The sequence below is a fragment of the Physeter macrocephalus genome, chromosome 17, assembly GCF_002837175.3.
Source record: "Physeter macrocephalus isolate SW-GA chromosome 17, ASM283717v5, whole genome shotgun sequence".
In the NCBI taxonomy this organism is placed as follows: Eukaryota; Metazoa; Chordata; class Mammalia; order Artiodactyla; family Physeteridae; genus Physeter; species Physeter macrocephalus.
In genome coordinates, this window is record NC_041230.1 from 17562198 (window position 1) to 17584227 (window position 22030).

Sequence of the window (22030 nt, forward strand, 5' to 3'; positions counted from 1 at the left end):
GCCTGCCGATGCAGGGGAACCGGGTTCACGCCCCAGTCTGGGAGGATCCCACGTGCCGCGGAGCGGCTGGGCCCGTGAGCCATGGCCGCTGGGCCTGCGCGTCCGGAGCCTGTGCTCCGCAACGGGAGAGGCCACAACAGAGGGAGGCCCGCATACCACAAAAAAAAAAAAAAAAAAAGCCAATTAAAATTCTACATATTTATCCTACTTCATAAAATCCTACTTTTAAAAAAAGATTTGTAGTTTCACTTTGCAGTTGACTTGCATTATATTCTCTTAAGGGACATTTCTAAGACCATCAAAAATGATGATGCGTTTGTCTAGGATAAATGCTGACTGCAAACTGAGAGGAATGTTTGAGTGCAGATTAATTTTATAAAAGTTTGGTTCATTGGTACCTAGATTCAAATCATGGCTTAATCTCTTACTACCTGTGAAAATTTGGGCAAATTACTCAACCTTTCTGTGTCTCTGTTTTTTCTTTTGCAAAGCGGGAATGATTTATCAGTTATCTATTTCTGTAAAAGAAACCACTCCAAAAAATTTGTAAACAACAACCATTTCCTTTTCTCATGGTTCTGTCAGTCAGTAATTTGGGCTGGGCTCAGCTGTACTTGCATGGGGTTACTCATGCAGCTACAGTCACCTGGTAAGTCAACTGGGTCTGGTTGTTCTAGGATGGGCTCACTCACATGTCTGGTGATTAATGCTTGGCCACAAGTCCTCAGCAGGCTAGCCCGCTTCCACATGATGGTGGAAGTTTTCCGAAAGAGCAAGAGTGGAAGCTGCAAGGCCTTTTGACACCCAGCTCAGAAGCCACGAAGAATAACTTCTGTAACATTCTGTTGTCAAAGCAGATTTGCCAGACCAGATTCAACGAATGGAAAAATAGACTCTACCTCTTAAACAGCAGAATGGTAGAGCCACATTTCAAGGGTTATGTGTACAGGATGGGAGGAATCATTACAGCCATCTTGGCAAACAGAGAGTAATAATCATGACACGTAGTTTGTGGGAGGGACTAATACATGCAAAGTGCTTAGAACCTTAGCTGGCACATAGTAAGGGCTCAATGTCTGTTGCTTTTTAGGAGTAGTAGTAATAGTGTTGGTATTATTTGTTTTATATGTGTCTTATATAAATAATATCTACTTGGATTTTATTTATTCTTCCCAACTTGATCGGAAAATTCATAATTATTGTGATAGATGATACAAATTGGTTTTAACGTCTTCAAATATATATATGTGTATATATATATATATAAACTTCTTCATATATATATATAAACTTCTTCATATATATATATATATATATATATATATGCTGGCAAGAGGGGAATGATGGTAGGAGAAACTCAGGGAGGACTTCCTGGAGGAGATTATGCATGAACTGAGTCCTGAAGGGTGAGTGTATTAGTTGCCTAGGTCTGGCATAGCAAATTACCATAAACTTGGTAGCTTAAAACAATGGAAATTTATTTTCTCACAGTTTTAGAGGCTAGAAGTTCAAAACTCAAGCAGGCCAAAGTGTGCTCTGAAGGCTCTAGGGGAGATTTCCTCCTTGTCTCTTCCATCTTTTGGTGGCCCCAGACGTTCCGTGGTTTGTGGCAGCAGAGCTGCAGTCTCCACGTCCAGCTTCAAAGGGTTGTCTATGTTTCCTCCTTTTCCTATAAGGACACTTGTTACTGGCTCTACAGCCCACCTGGAAAATCCAGGATGATCTCATCTCAAGAACCTTAACTTAATTATATGTGCAAAGACCCTTTTTCCAAATAAGATCACATTCTCCGGCTCCAAATGGACATATATTTTAGGGGAAGACCATTCAACCCACTACAGTGAGTAAGAGGTAGCCAAGCAAAGAAAGTTGGGAAGGGTGCTCTCAGTAAAGGGATTGGCATAAGGAAGGGCACAAGGGCATGGCATGGCTTTCTGATTTGGGGAAACCACAATGCACTCTTACTAGATCATGAATTGTGAGGAGAAGTGTGGTAGAAAATGAGTGGAGAGGCAGTCTTGGGGGGCAGACTTGGCACCAGGGAGTTTAAATTGTATCACAGTGGTTCAGGTAAAGATGCTGAGGTCCTGAATGAGGACTGTAGGTAGGATGGGCATGTCTGAGAGATGAAATCAGCAAGGCCTGGGGAAAAATTAAACATGGTGGGAAAAAAATAGGAATGATTGCTGGATTTCTGGTTTGGGAATTGACTAGATGGTGACCCCATTAACTGAATTAGCAATAAGAAAGAAGATAAGGTCATTTGGGGGTGGGTATGTATATGCAGGCAGGAGGTGTAGAAGATTTATTTAATTTTGGACATATCAGTTTTAAAATTCATATGCACACCCCATAAGTGAATGCCCACATAAGAGCTGAGATGTGAAACTGAAGGTCAGAGAAAAAAAGGCCAGTGTAAGCCTGCAAAGACCAATAGACCATGACCATGGATGAAGTCACTTAAGAAGAGCTCAGAGGATAAGGGCCGGGGACCAAGGACAGAATTTTGGGGGATGCTGATGGGCAAAGATTGGGTGAAGTACATCAATCAGGAAAGGGTCATCAGAAGGGAAGGAGGGGAGCTCAGAGGACTCAGGATTTCTAGGAGCAAAGGTGCAGATGATTCAAGGAAGAAATGCTCAACAGAATCTGATGTAGGAGAGATCCAGAAAATGGCTATAGGACTCAGAAGGTCCACTTGACAGGACATCATCAAACTCTGCAAGTTCCTGAACAGTGGTAGAAACAGAAAGGCAGGCTCAGAGTCTTTCCCTGACCTGAACTATGAGGATGTGAGGGCTTCTCAGGTGACAAATTCAGACTGCATGCTAGAAAAGACAGTCCTCTTGGTAAACTACCAGATGGAGTTGATGAGGTGTATCTTGTAATGTAGATCTGCTGACAGCTCCAGCCACTGGTGGCTGCAGGGGAGCAGTGGTGACCTGTCCTGCTCTTCTTTCTCATATGCTAATAATGGGCAACACATAGACAGCATCCCTTACCTCCAAGGCACTGTCCTCCTATAGGCACTAAGTGCTTTGCAGATTTTGCTCATTTAATCCCTACAACAATGAGATGAGTATTATGTTTATTTTACAGAAAACTGAGGCTTGGGAAATTCAAGGACACACAACTCAAGGGCACATAACCATTAGGTAGTAGATCCAGCAAGATGACAGTTAGTGCTGTTGCTTTCATCCCACTGAGATTAGAAGTCATGAGAGAGAGAGTTCTAGCCAAGAGACTCACCCTTACCTTCCAACAAACAAAGGTAGCTGTTCTATCGCAAAGCAGGGGGGCAATTCTCAATAGGTCCGGTGACCTTGCAGATTCTCCCTCCTATAGCCCCCAAAAGTGCAAGTTACATAAGTCATCAGATATTTGAATTTAATTCTCTCACTTTTCTCTTTAGAATGCAATATATGTTCCGAATGGGAAGATATACCATGTTTTTGAATGAATACATCTAACATAAAACATATAATATCCCAAATTAATAAATGAATTTCATGAAATCCCAAATCATTCCCAGAGTTTTGTGTTTATATGATTTTTTAATTTGAGTAAAACAAAATAATCTAGACATTAATGGAAAACAAGTCTGAGAAAAACGTAGAAAGTGTGAAATAGAACAGCATTGAGGAGCTGGAACAGTGAAGTTGTCTTAATAGCTAAAAAAACTATTGTATCACACTAATATAGTCTTACATAGGAATACACAAATTCATACAACAAAGAAGATAAACCAGAAAATGGCTTAGAGACTTAAAACATAAGACATGACACCATAAAACTCCTAGAAGAGAGCATAGGCAGGACTTCCCTGGTGGCGCAGTGGTTGAGAGTCCACCTGCCAATGCAGGGGACGCGGGTTCGTGCCCCGGTCCGGGAAGATCCCACCTGCTGCGGAGTGACTGGGCCCGTGGGCCCGTGGGCCATGGCTGCTGAGCCTGCGCGTCTGGAGCCTGTGCTCCACAATGGGAGAGGCCCACATATCGCAAAAAAAAAAAAAAAAAGAGAGAGAGCATAGGCAAAACATTCTCTGACATAAATTGTACCAATGTTTTCTTAGGTCAGTCTCCTAAAGCAATAGAAATAAAAACAAAAATAAACAAATGGGACCTCATCGAACTTACAAGCTTTTGCACAGCAAAGGAAACCATAAAGAAAAAAAAAGAAAAGACAACCTATGGAATGGGAGAATATAATTTTGCAAATGATGCGGCAGACAAGGGCTTAATCTCCAAAATATACAAACAGCTCATACAACTCAACAATGAAAAAACAAACAACCCAACTGAAAAATGGGCAGAAGACCGTAATAGATGTATCTCCAAAGAAGACATACAGATGGCCAGTAAGCACATGGAAAGATGCTCAACATCACTAATTATTAGAGAAATGCAAATCAAAACTACAATGACACATTACCTCACACCTGTCAGAATGGCTATCATCATTAAAAAGTCTACAAATAACAAATGCTGGAGAGGGTGTGGAGAAAAGGGAACCCTCCTACACTGTTGGTGGGAATGTATGTTGGTTCAGCCACTATGGAAAACAGTGTGGAGGTGCCTCAGAAAGCTAAAAATACAATTACCATATGATCCAGCAATCCCACTCCTGGGCATATACCCAGACAAAACTATAATTCAAAAAGATACATGCACCCCTATGTTCATGGCAGCACTATTTACAATAGCCAAGACATGGAAACAACCTAAATGTCCATCGACAGATGAATGGATAAAGAAGATGTGGTACATATATACAATGGAATACTACTCAGCCATAAAAAACAATGAAATAATGCCATTTGCAGCAACATGGGTGCAACTAGAGATTATCATACTAAATGAAGTAGGTCAGAAAAAGACAAATACTATATGATATTCACTTATATGTGGAATCTAAAATATGGCACAAATGAACCTATCTACAAAACAGAAGCAGACTCACAGACATAGAGAACAGACTTGTGGTTGCCAAGGGGGAGAGGGGTGGAAGAGGGAAGGACTGGAAGTGTGGGATTAACAGATGTAAACTATTACATATAGGATGGTTAAACAACAAGGTCCTTCTGTATAGCACAGGGAACTATATTCAATCCTGTGATAAACCATAATGGAAAAGAATATTTTAAAAAGAATGTCAAAAAAAGAAGATAAACCAGAAATAGATCCTAATACATATGAGAATTTAATATATAATAAAGTTGGTCTTCAAGTCATTGTAACAGAATGAAATATTAAACAGTGCTGCTGTTTCTGTATCTCCATCAGAAAGAAATAAAATTTGACCTTTCAAACTATATTACAAAGTGACAGTAATCAAAACAGTATGGTATTGGCATAGAGGCAGACACTTAGATCAATGGAACAGAATAGAGAACCCATAAATAAACCCATGCATATATGGTCAATTAGCCTACAACAAAGGAGCCAAGAATATACAATGGAGAAAAGACGGTCTCTTCAATAAATGGTATTGGGAAAACTGGACAGCCACAATTCCATTTCTGAGTATTTTTCCAAAGAAAATGAAAACACTAACTCAAAAAGATATCTGTACCCCACGTTCATTGTAGCATTATTTACAATAGCCAAGATATGGAAGCAACGTATCCACCAATGGATGAATAGATAAAGAAAATGTGATATATATGAAAGGAAATCCTGCCATTTGTGCATTTGTGACATGGATGGACTTTGAGAGCATTATGTGGAACAAAAAGTCAGACAGGGACTTACTATACATTTGTATAGTAAGGGCTCGATCCTCTGTTAAAACAAAGATCTCTTTGTATATAACCTTTTAATTATTATTTTTCTATTAAGTCTGCTTAAGAGTTTTTCCTAGACAAAATAATTTTATGTAATGAAATATGATTATCTTTTTTGTGTGTAGTTTTGGTTGGTAAAGTATGCCTAGGTTTCCCTTAGATTGCATGTGAAGCCTTTGCTCCATCAAGAACTGAATTTTGAATATCATGTAATTTAGAAGTCTAATTTTATTTTCTTCAATTTTATAATGTATTTACTTGTTTTATTCATTTTTCTTGTGTTCACTACATTATTGTCACTTTGCTGCTTGCTCAGGTTCCTCATCATTGCTTCCACTATTAATTTGGAAATTCTCTGATGGTTCCCTTCATCCCTAGTAACCATAGAAAGCTGTATTTCTTTACAGATTGTATTAGTTATCTATGGCTGTGTAACAAATTACCACAAAACCTAGCAGCTTAAAACAACAAACATTGATTATCTCACAGTTCTGAAGATCAGGAGTCCAGGGGCAGCTTAGCTCATGGTCTCTCAGGAAGCTGTAATCAAGTGTCAGCCAAGGTGTGACTAGATTTGGAGGATCCTCTTCCAAGCTCACTCCTGGTGCTATTGGCTTCTGTCCCTTGTCACACCGGCCTCCGTAGGGCTGCCCATAACAGAGAGAGTCAGGGAGGGAGTCCCAGCATCTTTTATGGGTTAGTCTCAGAGTCACAACCCCTCACTTTGTTATATTCTGTTGGTTAGAAGTGAGTCACTAAGTCCATCCCACACTCCCTGGAAGGGGAATTAATTTCCACCTCTTGAAGGGAAGATCATTGAATAATTTGTGGACATAGTTTTTTAAACTGCCCCATAGACAAATCAAATTCAAACAACTTGCCCTCCCATCAGAAGGTTTTCCTGGCCTGCTGAGATGAAAGCCCTCAGTCACCCCTCCTTCTTTCTTCCTCTCGCTGTTCTCCACTCCTCTCCCACCTCCGATGTCTGGATTTTGCTGAGATCGTTCTGAATTCAATTCCAGGTCATCATTTTTGGTTTTCCTTGCTGTACACCATTCCATCTCTCCAGAAGCTTCCTCAGATGTGGTACGACATGTAGTATGCTCTGAAGCCTCGTGTCATCGCCCTGATATGTGAATCATACCTTGAGTGGATATGGGATTCTTGGGTTATTGTCCTTGCTCTCAAGAGTCTGAAAGCAATGTTGTGATTGGGTGGCAGCGTGGCAACAAGAAAGCTAATACTAACCTGATTTTCCTTTTCTTTGTAAGTAACCCTCCTTTTTGTCTGGAAGTTTATTATTCAGGAATTACACCAGGGTCTGTCTAAGTATATGTCTTTTTCATTAATCTTTCCTGGAACTCTACAAGCCCTTTTAATCAAGGCTTTTCTTCAGCTCAGAAGTTGTTCTTTAATTAATTGTTCAATTATTGTTTTCCCTTTATATGTTCTTCTTTTTTTTTTTTTTCTTTTTCTGAAATCCCTCTCCTTTGAATGTTAGATTGCCTGGATTTGTCTTCCAAATCTCTTTCCTGTTTTGCACTGAGATGAGCTTTTCTTCCACTTGAACTCCCAGGACACTGACTTATTTCTCTGCAGTGATCACTCTTTTTCTGAGCTCATAAATTGACTGTTTAAACTGAGAAGTCATCTTATTTTTTTGTTCCTGATAGTCCTCCTCCACCCCCATGCCATCCCCAGTTCATCTCTTTAAGGATTCTCACTTTTTTTCTTGATGTTCTCTTTCCTCCTCAGTGGGACCGCTGCCCTGGTTTCTCAGTGTGGATGTCCTCTCTCAGGTCCTTGCCTTTGCACAAAGGGGGTGCTTGTTTTCCTGGCTCTGCATGGCTGGCGGTTCCCTGGACACTGACAAAGATTCTCTCCTCAACCAAACTCGACTCAGGCTCCCCTGAACGCTTTTTCAACTAGACTTTGGCTTTTGGACTTTGGTGTTTGTCTCTGCATTGTCCTATTTTAGCAAGAATCCTGCTAAGTCAGTTTAACCAGAACCCCCCACCCTTGATATCTGATCACCCTCGAAATCTGGTTCTTCATCCCCCACCATCCCCCAGGTGATGTCTGGTCACCCTGGCCTGCCTTCAGCAAGAATCCTGTTAGGTCAGTTTAGCCCAAATCCCCCTGACCCCTGATGTTTGCTTAGTAATCTTCCATCCCCTGACCTCCTCACCCTGCTTCTTGGCTATCAATTCCCACTTTTTGTCGTTGTATTCAGAAGCCAATCTCTCTCCTCCAGTTCAAGACCCCATTGCCATTGTCCCTACATCTATCTCGATGCCCCCTTTGAATAAAATCTGCCTTATCATCTTCAACAAGTGTCATGCGTGGTTTTTTCTTTAACAACACCTGGCGGGGAGGGGGTGGGCAGGCTGCTGGCATCTTCTGGGCAGTGGCGAACCCACCCTGCAGTTTCAGCCCTGGTGGGCAGCTTTGTGTGAACCGGTACATTGTTACCCTTCCCTGAGTGCTGGCAGTGTCCTCCCAGGCCACGCAGGTACCCCACCCACCAAGTTTCTGGAGGCCAGCAAAGATACACAGACTGCCAGGGTCCCATTTAGGGGGGCTGGGAGAGACTCAGGGCAGGGAGGGCCAGCGGTGTCAGCCTGCCCCCTTGTGCTCCACTGCAGGCTGGCCTCTTGCAGCGCTTCCAAGGTGGGGAGGGGGGGCGGTACTTGGGAGAGGAAGTTAAGGAGAAAGGCAGGCAGGGCCCTGCCTTTTTTTTTTAAAAAAGTATTTATTATTTATTTTTATTATTTATTTATTATTTATTTTTGGCTGTGTTGGGTCTTCGTTTCTGTGCGAGGGCTTTCTCTAGTTGAGGCAAGCAGGGGCCACTCTTCATCGCGATGCGCGGGCCTCTCACTATCGTGGCCTCTCTTGTTGCGGAGCACAGGCTCTAGACGCGCAGGCTCCGTAGTTGTGGCTCACGGACCTAGTTGCTCCGCGGCATGTGGGGTCTTCCCAGACCAGGGCTCGAACCCGTGCCCCCTGCATTGGCAGGCAGATTCTCAACCACTGCGCCACCAGGGAAGCCCAGGGCCCTGCCTTTGAGTGTGTGCTGGGGTGTAGCCAAGAGGCAACCGGGAATCCGGGCTGGAAATCTGAACCAGAGGGCCTGGGGCATATTAGAATTGCCTGGGGAATCGTCTAATTTAGATGAAACCCCAGGCCGCACTTCAGACCAATGAATCAAATCTCTAGGAACGGGGGCTTCAGCATCAGCATTTAGAAACTCTATGCAGGAGGTTTCTGCTGGTCAGCCAGGAACAGAAGCACTGGCCTAGGAAGGTCATTTGAACCATTCTTACCTAGATCTTGAGGGTGATGTGCTCGCCCCCCTTCTAATATACTGGTCACGTTTACTTGTCTGTTTACGTGTCAGAGAAGTCACCAACTGTGTCATATCTTTTCTGTGTCCCAGCACCTAGCACAGTGCCTGACACATCAATAAATAAACAAATGGGGGGAGCGGCTGGGCCCGTGAGCCATGGCCGCTGAGCCTGCGCGTCCGGAGCCTGTGCTCCGCAACGGGAGAGGCCACAGCGGTGAGGGGCCCGCGTACCGCAAAAAAATAAAAATAAAAAATAAAATAAAAAAATAAATGAATAAATCTGTATTTTAATATGACCGGAAAACTACAGCACTAAAAAGGCCCCTCAAGCCCATTTAGTCAACAGGTCCCACGCACACACTTTACAGATGGAGAAACCAAGGGCCTAATTGGAGCAGGGGCTCCCAGACTCTCTTCAAGCCTAGAATCTGGGCTGGAAGGCTGCCATGACTATGAAGCCAGTCTTCCCACCATTCTGCTTCCCTTATTTTTGGTCTCTTTTACATCCTTTATAAACCTGTAGGTATGTGAGAAGAGGTGGACACAGACCGTCATGCTACAGGCTGGGAGGCAAGGTCATCACACCCCAATCCTCTCTTGTGATCTAGGAACAGGTCTGGGTATAAACTAAATATGGGCAACTGGAGTCCAATTCTGTCAACAGATATGTGCTGAACAAGTACTTTGTACCAGGACTGTTCCAGCGTCTACATTTGGGATGTGGTAGATGGTCTCCAAAGACGGCAGCCAACGATTCCACTGTACCTGCGTGCATATGCCACTCCTTCCATCAAGAGGAGTCTAATTCCTTTCTTTTTTTCTTTTTTTTTTTTTTTTTTTTTTTTTTTGTGGTACGCGGGCCTCTCACTGCTGTGGCCTCTCCCGTTGCGGAGCACAGCTCTGGACGCGCAGACTCAGTAGCCATGCCTCAGGGGCCCAGCCGCTCCGCGGCACGTGGGATCCTCCCGGACCGGGGCACAAACCCGCGTCCCCTGCATCGGCAGGCGGACTCTCAACCACTGTGCCACCAGGGAAGCCCTAATTCCCTTCTTGAATCTGGGCTGGCCATGGGACTTGCTTTGACAACAGGAAGTAACAGAAGTGAGGCTGTGCCAGTTCTGGGTCTAGCCATTAAGAGAACTGGCAGCTTCTGATTTGGGTCTCTTAGAGCCCAGAATACAATATAAAAGTCCAGCTACCCCGCCCAGAAAGGAGCTGAGCCAGCTCTTTGCCATTCCAGCCACCCCAGCTGAGGCACCAGACACAATCAATGCCATCTTGACGTTCCCCTTCCAGCCAAGCTCCAAGCTGAATGCTGGCATCTGAACAATGCCAGTCAACAAGGCCTGGAACAGAACTGCTCACTGAGCCCAGTCACCCACGTGGTCACTAAAATAATAAATTGCTGTTGCTTTAAGCCACTAATTCATACTGTATTTGTACCAATAGATAACTAAAGCATGAGGGGAGACAAATAATAAACACTAAGAATAATAAATATAATTTATTCTCAATTATCCTATTTATTTTCAGTTATCAGTGACTCCGATTCTTTGGCTTTAGGTACCTGAATACCCACCTTACCTTCTCTTGGGGGTGACATCCCCATACTCAGAACCTTCCCTACCCAGCACTCCCTCTTCTGGGCCTGGTCAGGTGGCTGAACAGTCCCCCAGCAGCACAGCCCCCAGACCTGGCCCAAATCTCTCTAGGTGTCTGGTATACAGTAGGTGCTTTCTCAGTGTGTTAGGCTGGCTCTGTCAGAAACTCCCCATCATCATCTTCACTTCACACTCTACCTACCCTTCCTCTCCACCAGGGGAAGGAATAAGCCATGTAAACCCCAACGTTTCTCCAAACCGTGGGGCACGATGGGCTCATGCTTACTCCCTCCTGTACCAGCCTTGCCTCCACCCCCCACGCTTGGAGGGCATTCTCTGCAGGGTAAGGCCTCAGGGCAGGAAGGCCACCAAGCAGCGTGTTACCCTAGTCTAGTAGCCTCCTGTTCCTCTTTTCTGCCCGTATCCACTCACTCTTTTTGTGGTAGCAGCACTGCATTTTTCTTGGGGACCCACCCTCCCTCTCTGGGTCCATCTGACTCCATACCCCACTCTGGGGCCGGCGCATTACTCAGCTGAGCCAATTAGTGTATTCTAACCGTGGCCTCAGGGATTGGTTCAGGAATGGGCACATAACCAAAGCCCATCCAATCAGAGCTAATCCCAGAAATGTTGTGTTTGTATCCAGAAGAAAGATTCCCTCTTCCACTGGGACTTCTCTTGGTAAGGATAATGTAAGCCTGGAGCTCTTTCCAACAGGAAGAAAGATTGCTGGAGAATGAAACCAACATGATAGGATGCACAGGGGAGAGAGACAGAGGCAGAGAGATGGACAGAGACACAGACAGGGAGGGAGGTGATGACACTATTTGAGCCCCTGGATCCAGCCGTTCTGGAAGCATGCTGATCTTATCAGCAGGAGTAACAGTTGCCTGAGGGACTCACCTTTCAGGCCTAGATGCCTCCCTTCATTATCAAGAGCACAGGACATATTCAAGGAAACCCAACATACTTTGCTGGCAGGTATATGCACTATTAACAAATATCATTTACAGTTGAACTAGTAAAGTCATTTTATCTGCACACAAGCGATATGTTGGTAATGGGGTAGGGGGTGGTTGGTATTGGTCAAGACTGTTCTGATTACAACAAAAGAGACAGAAAACTGATTTCAATTGGCTTAAACAAGCGAGTCACTTACTGACCCACCTATTCTGCCATAGAAATAACAAGGGTGGTTCAGTCATCAGGACAGCTGGCTCTAGAGAACAGAACACTGTCAAGACTGTCTTAGGCTTTCTCTTTTCTCTTTGCATGTCAGATTATTCTTTCTCTGGATGTCAGGGAACATGGCCTTAGACAGTCCGCAGCTTACTTCCTCAGAGCCCTATAGCCAGAGAGAACAAAAATATTTTTCCTCTAACTCCAGTTAGAAAAATCCTGGGGAAGGATTCTGATTGGGTCAGCCTGGGTCCTTCATCCATCTCATGGCCAAGGTCAGAATCTGTTATCACAGTGGGGAACCCAGGAGCCAGTCTTAATCACGTGTGCTTGGGGAGGAGGGGAGAACAGGGGAGAGAAGAGGAACAGAACTCCTTGGGTGGAGGTGGGGAGACTGTTTACAACACAACCAGCCTGAGGTCTAATCAAACAATAATGTTCAGGGCACGGGTGACCTGAGTCTCACAACTGGGTCCTGGAGTGGGTATCCTTCCCCCCAGGCAGGGGGATAACAGCTCGATTAGGAGGGGGTGGCGAACCTGGAGAGGAGGCTGGCTGCCTTTGAGTTATGCAGAGTAGAGGTCATGGTATTTAAATACTTGCTACATTTAATTAATTAAATATTTCAACATTAAATAGGGAATCAGATGTGACTTAGTGGACATTATAGCTCAACAGCCATTAGCCATTCAACAGCCTTCTGAATGGAACCTCTGCAGCCTTGGCCTCCCCTCTCCTGCATGAAAAAGGCCTCCAAGAGACACTTGGGGAGCATCATTAATTAATTAGTGATCGAGGCTGTAGTGGGCTTTGCTGTTTCAGAATGTCACACTCACTTAGGCCGGGGTCTTTCTTCTGTTGGGTCCCAAGGCCAACTTTTAGGGAGGTGAAATAGGCAGGAGCCCAGTTCCGGGGCTCACACACACCTACACACATCTGACACCTCCTCTGTCCAAAAATAGTTCCGATGCCCCAAATTCCACCATTAGAGATTACTTCCTTGGTTTCAGGCCATGTCCCCTCCCCTTGACCTGCTGTTATCCCAGGGGTTAGGAGCTCCTTGACAGCCTCAAAAGGGGAAAAGTGCTTCCTTCAAATGGCACAGCATGAAATGTGGTGACCTTCAGCTCCCCTTTGTTTAGTGCTCAAGGACCCTCTGATGCACCCACCCCCATCAGCTAGGGTGGGAGGGCATCCTGAAGACAGCCTTTTCTGGCCCATCTTGCAGGGACTGCAAGGCAGACCAGCTCCTAGTTATCCTTGGGATTGGAGGTGTGCAGCTCTTCCCCACACAGGCAGGGTGGGAGGCTCAGATGTGTCAGTGCCCTGGGCGAAGAGAGGGGAGGTATAACGAGGTCTCAGGCAGCTGCAGCCTCGGTGATCTTTCCGAAGGACAAATCTGATGGTTTGAGTGGGCCGGGGAATTCCTCACTGCCCTCAAGATAAAGTCCAGACTCTTCACTCTGACTGCCCTGACCCTGCTACCCTTACCAGTGTCAAGCATCATCTTGACTCCCCAGACCCCATCCCAATTTTCTATGTTCCAGCCACACCAGTCTTCTGTCAGTTCCTGGGAGCACCAGGGTCTGTGTTCTCTGGATCTTGGCATATTCTGTTCCCTCTGCCTTGAATCCTTTACAGCCTTTCAGGTTTTACCTAAGATGTCAACTCCTCCAGGAAGTCCACTTGTCTTGAGCATGGATGCAGGGATGGGGGTGGGGGAGGGCAGTCCCAGGCAGGGGCAGCTAGATGGCTACTCAGCTGCCCCATTTATCTTCCCTGTACATCCTTGGATCCCTCTGCTATGTGGACTGAAAAACTTAGGGACCCCAGACTGGAGGAAGGCTGGTGGCCAGGAGGAAGGCTCAGAACTGCCACGTACTGGCCTAAGAGGGCTCCCAGGGAAGCACAGAGGGTCCTTGAGCCCCTCCTCACCCCTTCTAACCTCTACCTGGGCTCCTTTGAAGGTATGGAAAGAGTGGAAGCCAGACCACTCAGAGGCTGCCAAGGACATTCTTTGAAGAGTCAGAAAGAAATGCCATGGGAAAAGAATCTAAAAAGAAGAGATATATGTAAATGTATAACTGAACCACTTTGCTGTACACCTGAAACAAACACGGCATTGTAAATCAGCTATACCCCAATATAAAATTTAAAAATTAAATTAAAAAAATAAACAAATTTAGAAAAAGAAAGAAATGCCACAATGAGGTTTCAAGAGCCATAGCCTATTTAAAATATTTACAGTGAACAATCTAATACTTTTTAACACCAAAATACATGCAATGCAATGATAACTGAAGAAGGTATCTAAAAAATATTTGCTCGCAAAGCACTACGGGTGTTGGACGGATGTCAGAGTCTCACTCGCCCTCCTCTGACGCTACTTGTAAGCTCATTTGGAAATGACAGTCCCTGATGCCTGCGTCAAGTGGCCCACACGCTCCTTGTATGGATGGAAAACTGAGGCTCAGAGCAGGGAAGAAGCAACCCGAACCAGGCAAACCAGGCTTCCCCCGACCCCCAGCAGCTCCTCTCCTCCCCACTCCACAGAGCTCTGCACTTTCCTGCAGCGCGAGCCCTGGCATGAGTCTGCCTCCCAGGGTTCTGGGTGCAGCCACCCCTCCCCCGTCCCTGGGGTGCCAGGCCATCCAGCCTCCTCTGTCTTGTATCCCTGCCCTTTATAAATATGTAGTGGGCCAGAGAGATGGGGGGGGGGCTCTTTTTGAGGGAAAATTAACCACAATGACAAACTTAGTTATTCATGCAGACCATCAGCCTGTTATCCCTGATTATGCAGGACACAGACTGTGAGGATCTGAGTGACTGAGCTTGCTCATCAAAGGCACCATCGGGCAGCAGCCCAGCCCACCTTGCCCGCTGCCTTTGTACTGTCTTCTCAGCCCCGTGCGGGCCAGTGGGCCGCCTCCCTCTGACAGCGCCTGTTCCTGACGCAGGGACCCCTCCACACTGTATTTTAAAGGATTAATTAACCTTGTGAGATTGGCGGGGAAAGCTCCACCTGGCTATCTGCTGCATGAAAGCATCCGCTCACCAGAGTATTATAAGCTCACAGTGCAGACCATATGGTATTTCAAAGAACAGAAGTTGAAAGTACAGTACATATTTATTCCTTCCACAGAGAGCATTAAAGGGGTTTAAGTATTTTATTAAAGTCTATATGTGTGGCATGTGTGTGTGCGTCTGTATGTGTGTGCGTGCGTCTGTGTGTGTGTGTGCGTCTGTGTGTGTGTGTACATGTGCTAAGCAAGCGGAAATATACTTGACGCATAGAAAAAATAAATTACACAGATTTATTTTCATCTCTCTACCCCGTAGCAACAGTGAAAATTTGGTCTATGTAAACTTGAGAAAACAAGAAATATTTTATCACGTCTTCTCAGCTCATGGCCATTGCCAATTTTTCATGTCTTTTCTGAAACAGGAACAGTTTCTTTGGTGTCAGGACTGCAGGCAGAGGGGAGGCAGGTCTAAGACAATAAAGGGGGCCAGGTGACACGGGCAGCCTGAGGTCCCGCCTTCCACAGGCAGGAAGTTCAAACACAGGGCCGCCCCACTTCTGCCCCAGGTACTTAAGCTCCCTGAACCCGCTTCCTTATCTCAAACAACGCTGCTCTCACAGGGTTGGTGTGAGAATAAAATGAGAAATATGTATAGAGGGCAAGCTACACATGCAGCCCTGCCTTGAAGAGTCTTGGATCTGGAATGTTGAGAAAATCTTATTGCAGAAATCTGTTGATTATATCCTATCCAGCATCCCATCTCCCTTCTCCTGGGAACAGCCCCACCATTTTTCCTGAGGCAGCCCCCTGTCTGTCTCCCAGTCCAAATGGTTAGATTGGAATTAACCTCACCCCTGACTATAGGGATTGCCAACGGCCAAGGGTGGCCAATCAGAGCCCTGCATCTCCCAGCCTCAGTGACTGGTTCAGGGGTGGTCATGTGACCCAAGAGAGACCAATGAGGCTCAATCCTGAGATTTTTGCTGGAATTACTGGGAAAGAGGCTCTCTTTTCCCAACAGACTTGCTAGGCTGGGAGCTTGGAGTTCACTGCCAACCTGGTCTTGGGCAAAAACCTAGCAATAGGAGAATCTAGGGGAGACGTAGACTCTGTCCAAAGGACAGCTCACCTCTCCTAGCAAAGGCAGAAATTAAAATTCTCTAAATAAATTAATAAAAGTTTTAAAGGAAAGAAATAAGGTAGAGTTGGTGAGCTGGTCAGGTTCAGCTACACAAGGATCTATCCTCTCTTGACAAAGCCACAGGCTTGATCCAATCTAGAAAGAGCTCTAGGAAATGCCAAGCTGCCCCACCCTTCAAACACCTCAGGCTCTTCCTGCAGTTCCAAATCTCCCCTGCTGGAAGTAGCAGTGAGTCAATGGGACCTGTGACCTGAGAGAAATGAGGTCTCAGGAACCAGAGTAAGACCTTCCACTCCCTGATACACATCACTTTTCCACAGAAGGAGACTCTGTCAAGGACAGTTTATGGCCTAAGAAGCTCATAAAGAGCACGAGTATTAAAACACGAAGAGCCTTTGAAATCTTCCAGGTCTCCCCTCCCCCACCATTCTACTAATGAAAAACACTGAATATTAGGAAGATAATAATTACTTTCCACCCAGTCTCCCCCGCAACCCATGTTTACCATCTTCAAGTGTTTCCCTTCATATATGTAGGAGAAAATATATTTTCAGACCACAAGATGTAAATGGGAAATGCAATTTTCTCTAATATTCTATAAGTGAGAATTGAACCTCCATTTTACTTGATGGCAGAAAAGTTAATCTAGTCAGTTCCAGGTTTTCTCAGACACTTGGTGCTTTGTTCAGTCATTTCAGATTTAAACTTAGTTTAGAGAGCATGACAGTCCACTGAGAATAAAATATTAGAGTTCAAGAAGACTGAAGCAGTCGGAATTTGCAAGACAGAGAACCAGAGAGTAGGAACTGCACAGAGAAAGAGCTTCAGAAATCTGATTAGTGTCCCCTTAAGTCTGTGGTTGAATACTAAGGTATGGTTGAATAGCGTGAAACCTATTCCAGGTAAAGAATGACTAGGTTGCCGGAAGCTGGAAGCTGAACAATTTTCAGAGCTCACATAGGGCTAGGAGAAATTTTACTTATGACAAGCCAGAGTAAATAAATAGAAAATCTTTAAAGCAGACCAGAAAAAAAAAAAAAAGACACTGTGTATACAGAGGAACAAAAATAGGAGTGAAAATTGACTTCTTGCTAGAAACAACATATTTTAGAAGACAATGAAATGACATATCTAAAATGGTTGGGGGGAAAACACTGCAACCTGGAATTCTACACCTAGCCAAATGATCCTTCAAAGATAAAGATGAAATAAAGATTTTTTTGAGACGAAAAAAAGCTGAGGGGATTTATTACCATCAGACCTGCACTGCAAGAATTATTAAAAGAAGTTTTTCAGAAGAAGGAAAATAATACCAGGTGGAAAGTGAATAAGGCAGAAATGGTAAATGTGTGAGTAAATATGAGAGGCTCTGTTTTTCACTTAAACATTAAAAAAAAGACAATTTCACTGATTAAGCCTAAAATGTCAGCAATATATTGCAGGGTTTATAACATATGTAGAAATAAAACAGAAAAATGTCAAAAGGATGTGGGGGAAGGGGGAGTATATTATTGTAAAATTCTTAGGTTACTTGTGAAGTAGTAAAATATTCTTTGAACATAGATTACCATGATAATGTAAAATTGTAAACTCTGAAACAAAGACTGAAAATAATGGAGATTAAATAAAAATATTTTTTAAATCCTCACTTAAGCCAAGAAAAAGAGGAAAAGAGGACCCAAAAATAGGTGGGACAAACAAAAACAGACAGCAATATGGTAAATTCCAACTCAAATTCATCAATAATTACACTAAATGTAAATGGTCTAAACTCTCTAAATTAAAAGAGTTTGTCAGACTGGATGAAAAAGCAAAATCCAGAGACCTGCGGGGTCTTCGAGCTGCAGCCTGGAAGTGCTCGCGGCCGAGGGTGGCGGCTCACTGTGTGCGGGCGGCGTGCGCTGCCACGTGGGCCATGGGGTGGCGGTCGCGGGGCTGGCAGCTCCAGCAGCAGCAGCAGCAGCAACCCGGGAGCACGGAGGACGGCACTGAGGATGGCAGGAAGCGCAGTGGGGCGGTAGGAGCCAGGGGCCCGCGGGGTCCTCCCCGATCCCCAGGTCTGCGAGGAGGTGAAGGGGGCGCTCCCCGGCCCTGAGCACACGCCCCTCTTATTCCTCAGGGCTGGGAAGGCAGGTACCCCGAGATTGTCAAGGAGAACAGGCTGTTCGAGCACTACTATCAAGAGCTCAAGATCGTGCCTGCAGGCGAGTGGGACCAGTTCATGGAGGCGCTCAGGGAGCCTCTCCCGGCCACTTTAAGAATTATGGGTTACAAAAGCCATGCAAAAGAGATGCTCCATTGCTTAAAGAACACGTATTTCAAGGAACTGGAGGACCTGGAGGTGGACACGCAGAAAGTTGAAGTTCCACAGCCCTTGAGTTGGTATCCTGAAGAACTTGCCTGGCACACAAACTTAAGTCGAAAAATCTTGAGAAAGTCTCCACAATTGGAAAAGTTTCACCAGTTTCTGGTTAGCAAAACTGAATCTGGATACATCAGTCGTCAAGAAGCCGTTAGCATGATTCCACCACTGTTGCTTAATGCTCAACCTCACCATAAGATTTTAGATATGTGCGCAGCACCTGGATCAAAGACCACAGAGCTAATCAAAATGCTGCACGCCGACATGAGCGTGCCTTTCCCAGAGGGGTTTGTCATCGCGAATGACGTGGACAACAAGCGCTGTTACCTGCTTGTGCATCAGGCCAAGTGGCTGAGCAGTCCCTGCATCATGGTGGTCAACCACGATGCGTCCTGCATCCCTCGGCTCCAGATGGATGTGAACGGGAAGAAGGAGATTCTCTTCTATGACCGCATCTTATGTGACGTCCCTTGCAGTGGAGATGACACTATGAGAAAAAACATTGACGTCTGGAAAAAGTGGAGCACCTTAAACAGCTTGAAGCTGTATGGTTTACAGGTGCGGATTGCAACTCGGGGCGCTGAACAGCTAGTGGAAGGCGGCAGGATGGTGTATTCTACGTGTTCACTAAACCCCATTGAAGATGAAGCAGTCATAGCATCTCTACTGGAAAAGAGTGAAGGTGCCTTGGAACTTGCTGATATGACCTCTGAGTTGCCAGGACTAAAGTGGATGCCTGGACTCACACAGTGGAAGGTGATGACGAAGGATGGGCAGTGGTTTGCAGCGTGGGATGATGTTCTGCACAGCAGACACACCCAAATTTGGCCTATCATGTTCCCCCCAAAGGACCCCGAGAAGTCACAGGCGATGCACCTAGAGCGGTGTCTTAGGATATTACCACATCATCAAAACACTGGAGGGTTCTTCGTGGTAGTATTAGTGAAAAAGTCTTCAATGCCATGGAATAAACGTCCCCCAAAGCTGCAGGGTGAGTCTGCAGAGCTGCGGGGGCCTGTGCAGCCGGGTGCCGCAGATCCCATGGGAAGGAACGTTTCCCACCCCTTGGAGCTGGAGAGTAAACCGGCCGCTGGTATTAGCGACACAGAAGCAACTGAAAGAGCTGAGAATTTAGAGACGAATGGAAATAAGAAAGATGGTGTGTGTGGTCCTCCTCCATCTAAGAAAATGAAGTTATTTGGATTTAAAGAAGCTCCGTTTGTATTTATTCCTGAAGACGACCCGTTACTTCCACCTATCCAGAAATTTTATGCTTTGGGCCCTTCCTTCCCAAAGATGAATTTGTTAACTCGAACCGTGGAGGGGAAGAGAAGGCAGCTCTACATGGTGTCCAAGGAGCTGAGAAACGTACTGCTGAACAACAGTGAGAGGGTGAAGGTTATTAACACTGGGGTTAAAATCTGGTGTCAAAATAACAGCGGTGAAGAGTTCGACTGTGCTTTCCGGTTGGCGCAGGAGGGAATATATACGTTGTATCCATTTATTAATTCAAGAATTATCACCGTCTCGATGGAAGATGTTAAAATTCTGTTAACCCAGGAAAATCCATTTTTTAGAAAACTCAGCAGTGAGGCATACGGCCAAGTCAAGGACATGGCCAAGGGCAGCGTTGTCCTGAAGTACGAACCGGACCCCACGAAACCGGACACGCTCCAGTGCCCCATCGTGTTGCGTGGATGGCGGGGAAAGGCCTCAGTTGGAACTTTTGTGCCAAAGAACGAACGGCTTCACTATCTCAGGATGATGGGGCTGGAAGTGTTGGCAGAAAAGAAGAAAGAGGGGGCTGTTCCGACGAGCGAGAGTGCAGCCAGCCCTGGGGCTCCGGAGGACAAGGTGGGTGCAGAGCAAGGGGCAGAGTAGCTGGCCGGCCGGATGCCGCCACAGGCAGTGACCCGGCGGCCCGGCCCGCCCCTGCTGGCTGCAGGGACCTCCACCTCGGCATCGCCACTGAGACGAAACCCAGGACTACTTCTGACCGGTGAGGCACACGTCTGTAAAGACTGGGAAGTGACGGAAGGTTAGGTCTGTGAATGACCCCCGGACTCCTTTCACATGGAGCGTATGGAAGGTATTTTTTTAGCTTGCTAGAATTTCCCCATTTCTTTGGCAAAGTTGGGTCCAGTATGCCTGTTGCTGGTAATAGACTTTCATTGTTAAAGTCTTATTCTAGCAAGAACTATAACTGCCCTGGCAGAAAATTTCAGGTCCCTTTTGTGATGCCTGTATTGGTCTTAAGGCCTAGTGCTTCTTTTAGGCATTTTTTTAGAGAATCTGTAACTACGTGTGGGTTGTTGGAAAACTGTACTGTCAGCTTTAAGAATTGTATTAAGTTGCCCGTCAGTGCGACATTAATACGCAGTGTGGTTAATATGTGAGGTCTCAGATAGTGACGGAAGGTTAGGTCTGTGAATGACCCCGCACTCCTTTCACATGGAGCGCGTGGAAGGTATTTTTTTAGCTTGCTAGAATTTCCCCATTTCTTTGGCAAAGTTGGGTCCAGTATGCCTGTTGCTGGTAATAGACTTTCATTGTTAAAGTCTTATTCTAGCAAGAACTATAACTGCCCTGGCAGAAAATTTCAGGTCCCTTTTGTTATGCCTATATTGGTCTTAAGGCCTAGTGCTTCTTTTAGGCATTTTTTTTAGAGAGAATCTGTAACTACGTGTGGATTGTTGGAAAACTGTACTATCAGCTTTAATAATTGTATTAAGTTGCCCATTAGTGCGACATTAATACGCAGTGGGGTTAATATCTGAGGTCTCAGATGACTTCTGTGCCTTTGTAATAAAAGGTAAAATAAACTTTCTCACAATAAAAAAAAAAAAAGAAAAATCCAAATAAATGTTGTCCAGAAAAAAAAAACTTTAATCATTTGTTTGCTAAAATATAAGGATAGAAAAGGACATGCCACACAAAGCTTATCACAAGAAAGCTGCGATGGGTACATTAATATCAGACAAAGTAAAATTCATGGTAAGGAATATTGTCAGGGCTAATCATCACACACAGTTAATCATGATAAAAGGATCATTTTATCATATAAAAATTATAAATATATATGCATCTAATAAGAGAGCTACAAAGCCCATAAAACCAAAACAGAAAAACTTTCAGGAGAAATAGAAAAATCCACTTACAGTTGGAGACTTCAATACTCCTCTTTCAGTGGTTAATAGAATAAGTAGAAAATAAGAATATAGAAGACTTGAATAATACTATCAAATAACTTGAACTAATTGACGTTTATAGAAAAATGCACACAACAGCAGAATACACATTCCTTTTAATTGCACATAGAATGTTCAATAAGATAGACAACGTGATGAGCCATAAAGCAAGTCTCAACAAGTTTAAAAGGATTGAAAGCAAGAGAGTATATTCACTGACCACACGAAATTAAATTAGCAATCAGTAACAAAAACATATCTTGAAAATGTCCAAATATTTGGAAATTAAATAAAATACTTCTGAATAAATAAAATATTTCTAACAGATCAAGAAGAAATCACAAGAGATATTGAAAAAATTTTTGAACTGAACACAAAGGCAAAAGAAGCCTATCAAAATTTATG

General features: G+C 44.7%; 1 protein-coding gene across 1 annotated transcript; it reads left to right on the forward strand.

Annotated features, from left to right (window-relative positions):
- Positions 1-17990: 17990 nt before the first annotated feature.
- Positions 17991-20318, forward strand: LOC102980393 (RNA cytosine C(5)-methyltransferase NSUN2-like). The gene is made up of 2 exons (XM_007114385.3): positions 17991-18092; positions 18195-20318. The coding sequence occupies exons 1-2, from the start codon at positions 17991-17993 to the stop codon at positions 20316-20318; spliced, it is 2226 nt and encodes a 741-aa protein (XP_007114447.2).
- The last annotated feature ends 1712 nt before the right edge of the window (positions 20319-22030 follow it).

Bases quoted from the DNA above. Each gene is read 5' to 3' on its own strand.
- LOC102980393 (XM_007114385.3), top strand. From the start codon at position 17,991: ATGGGGTGGCGGTCGCGGGGCTGGCAGCTCCAGCAGCAGCAGCAGCAG. The intron at 18,093-18,194 runs GTAGGAGCCAGG...CTTATTCCTCAG, and splicing joins GCAGGAAGCGCAGTGGGGCG to GGCTGGGAAGGCAGGTACCC.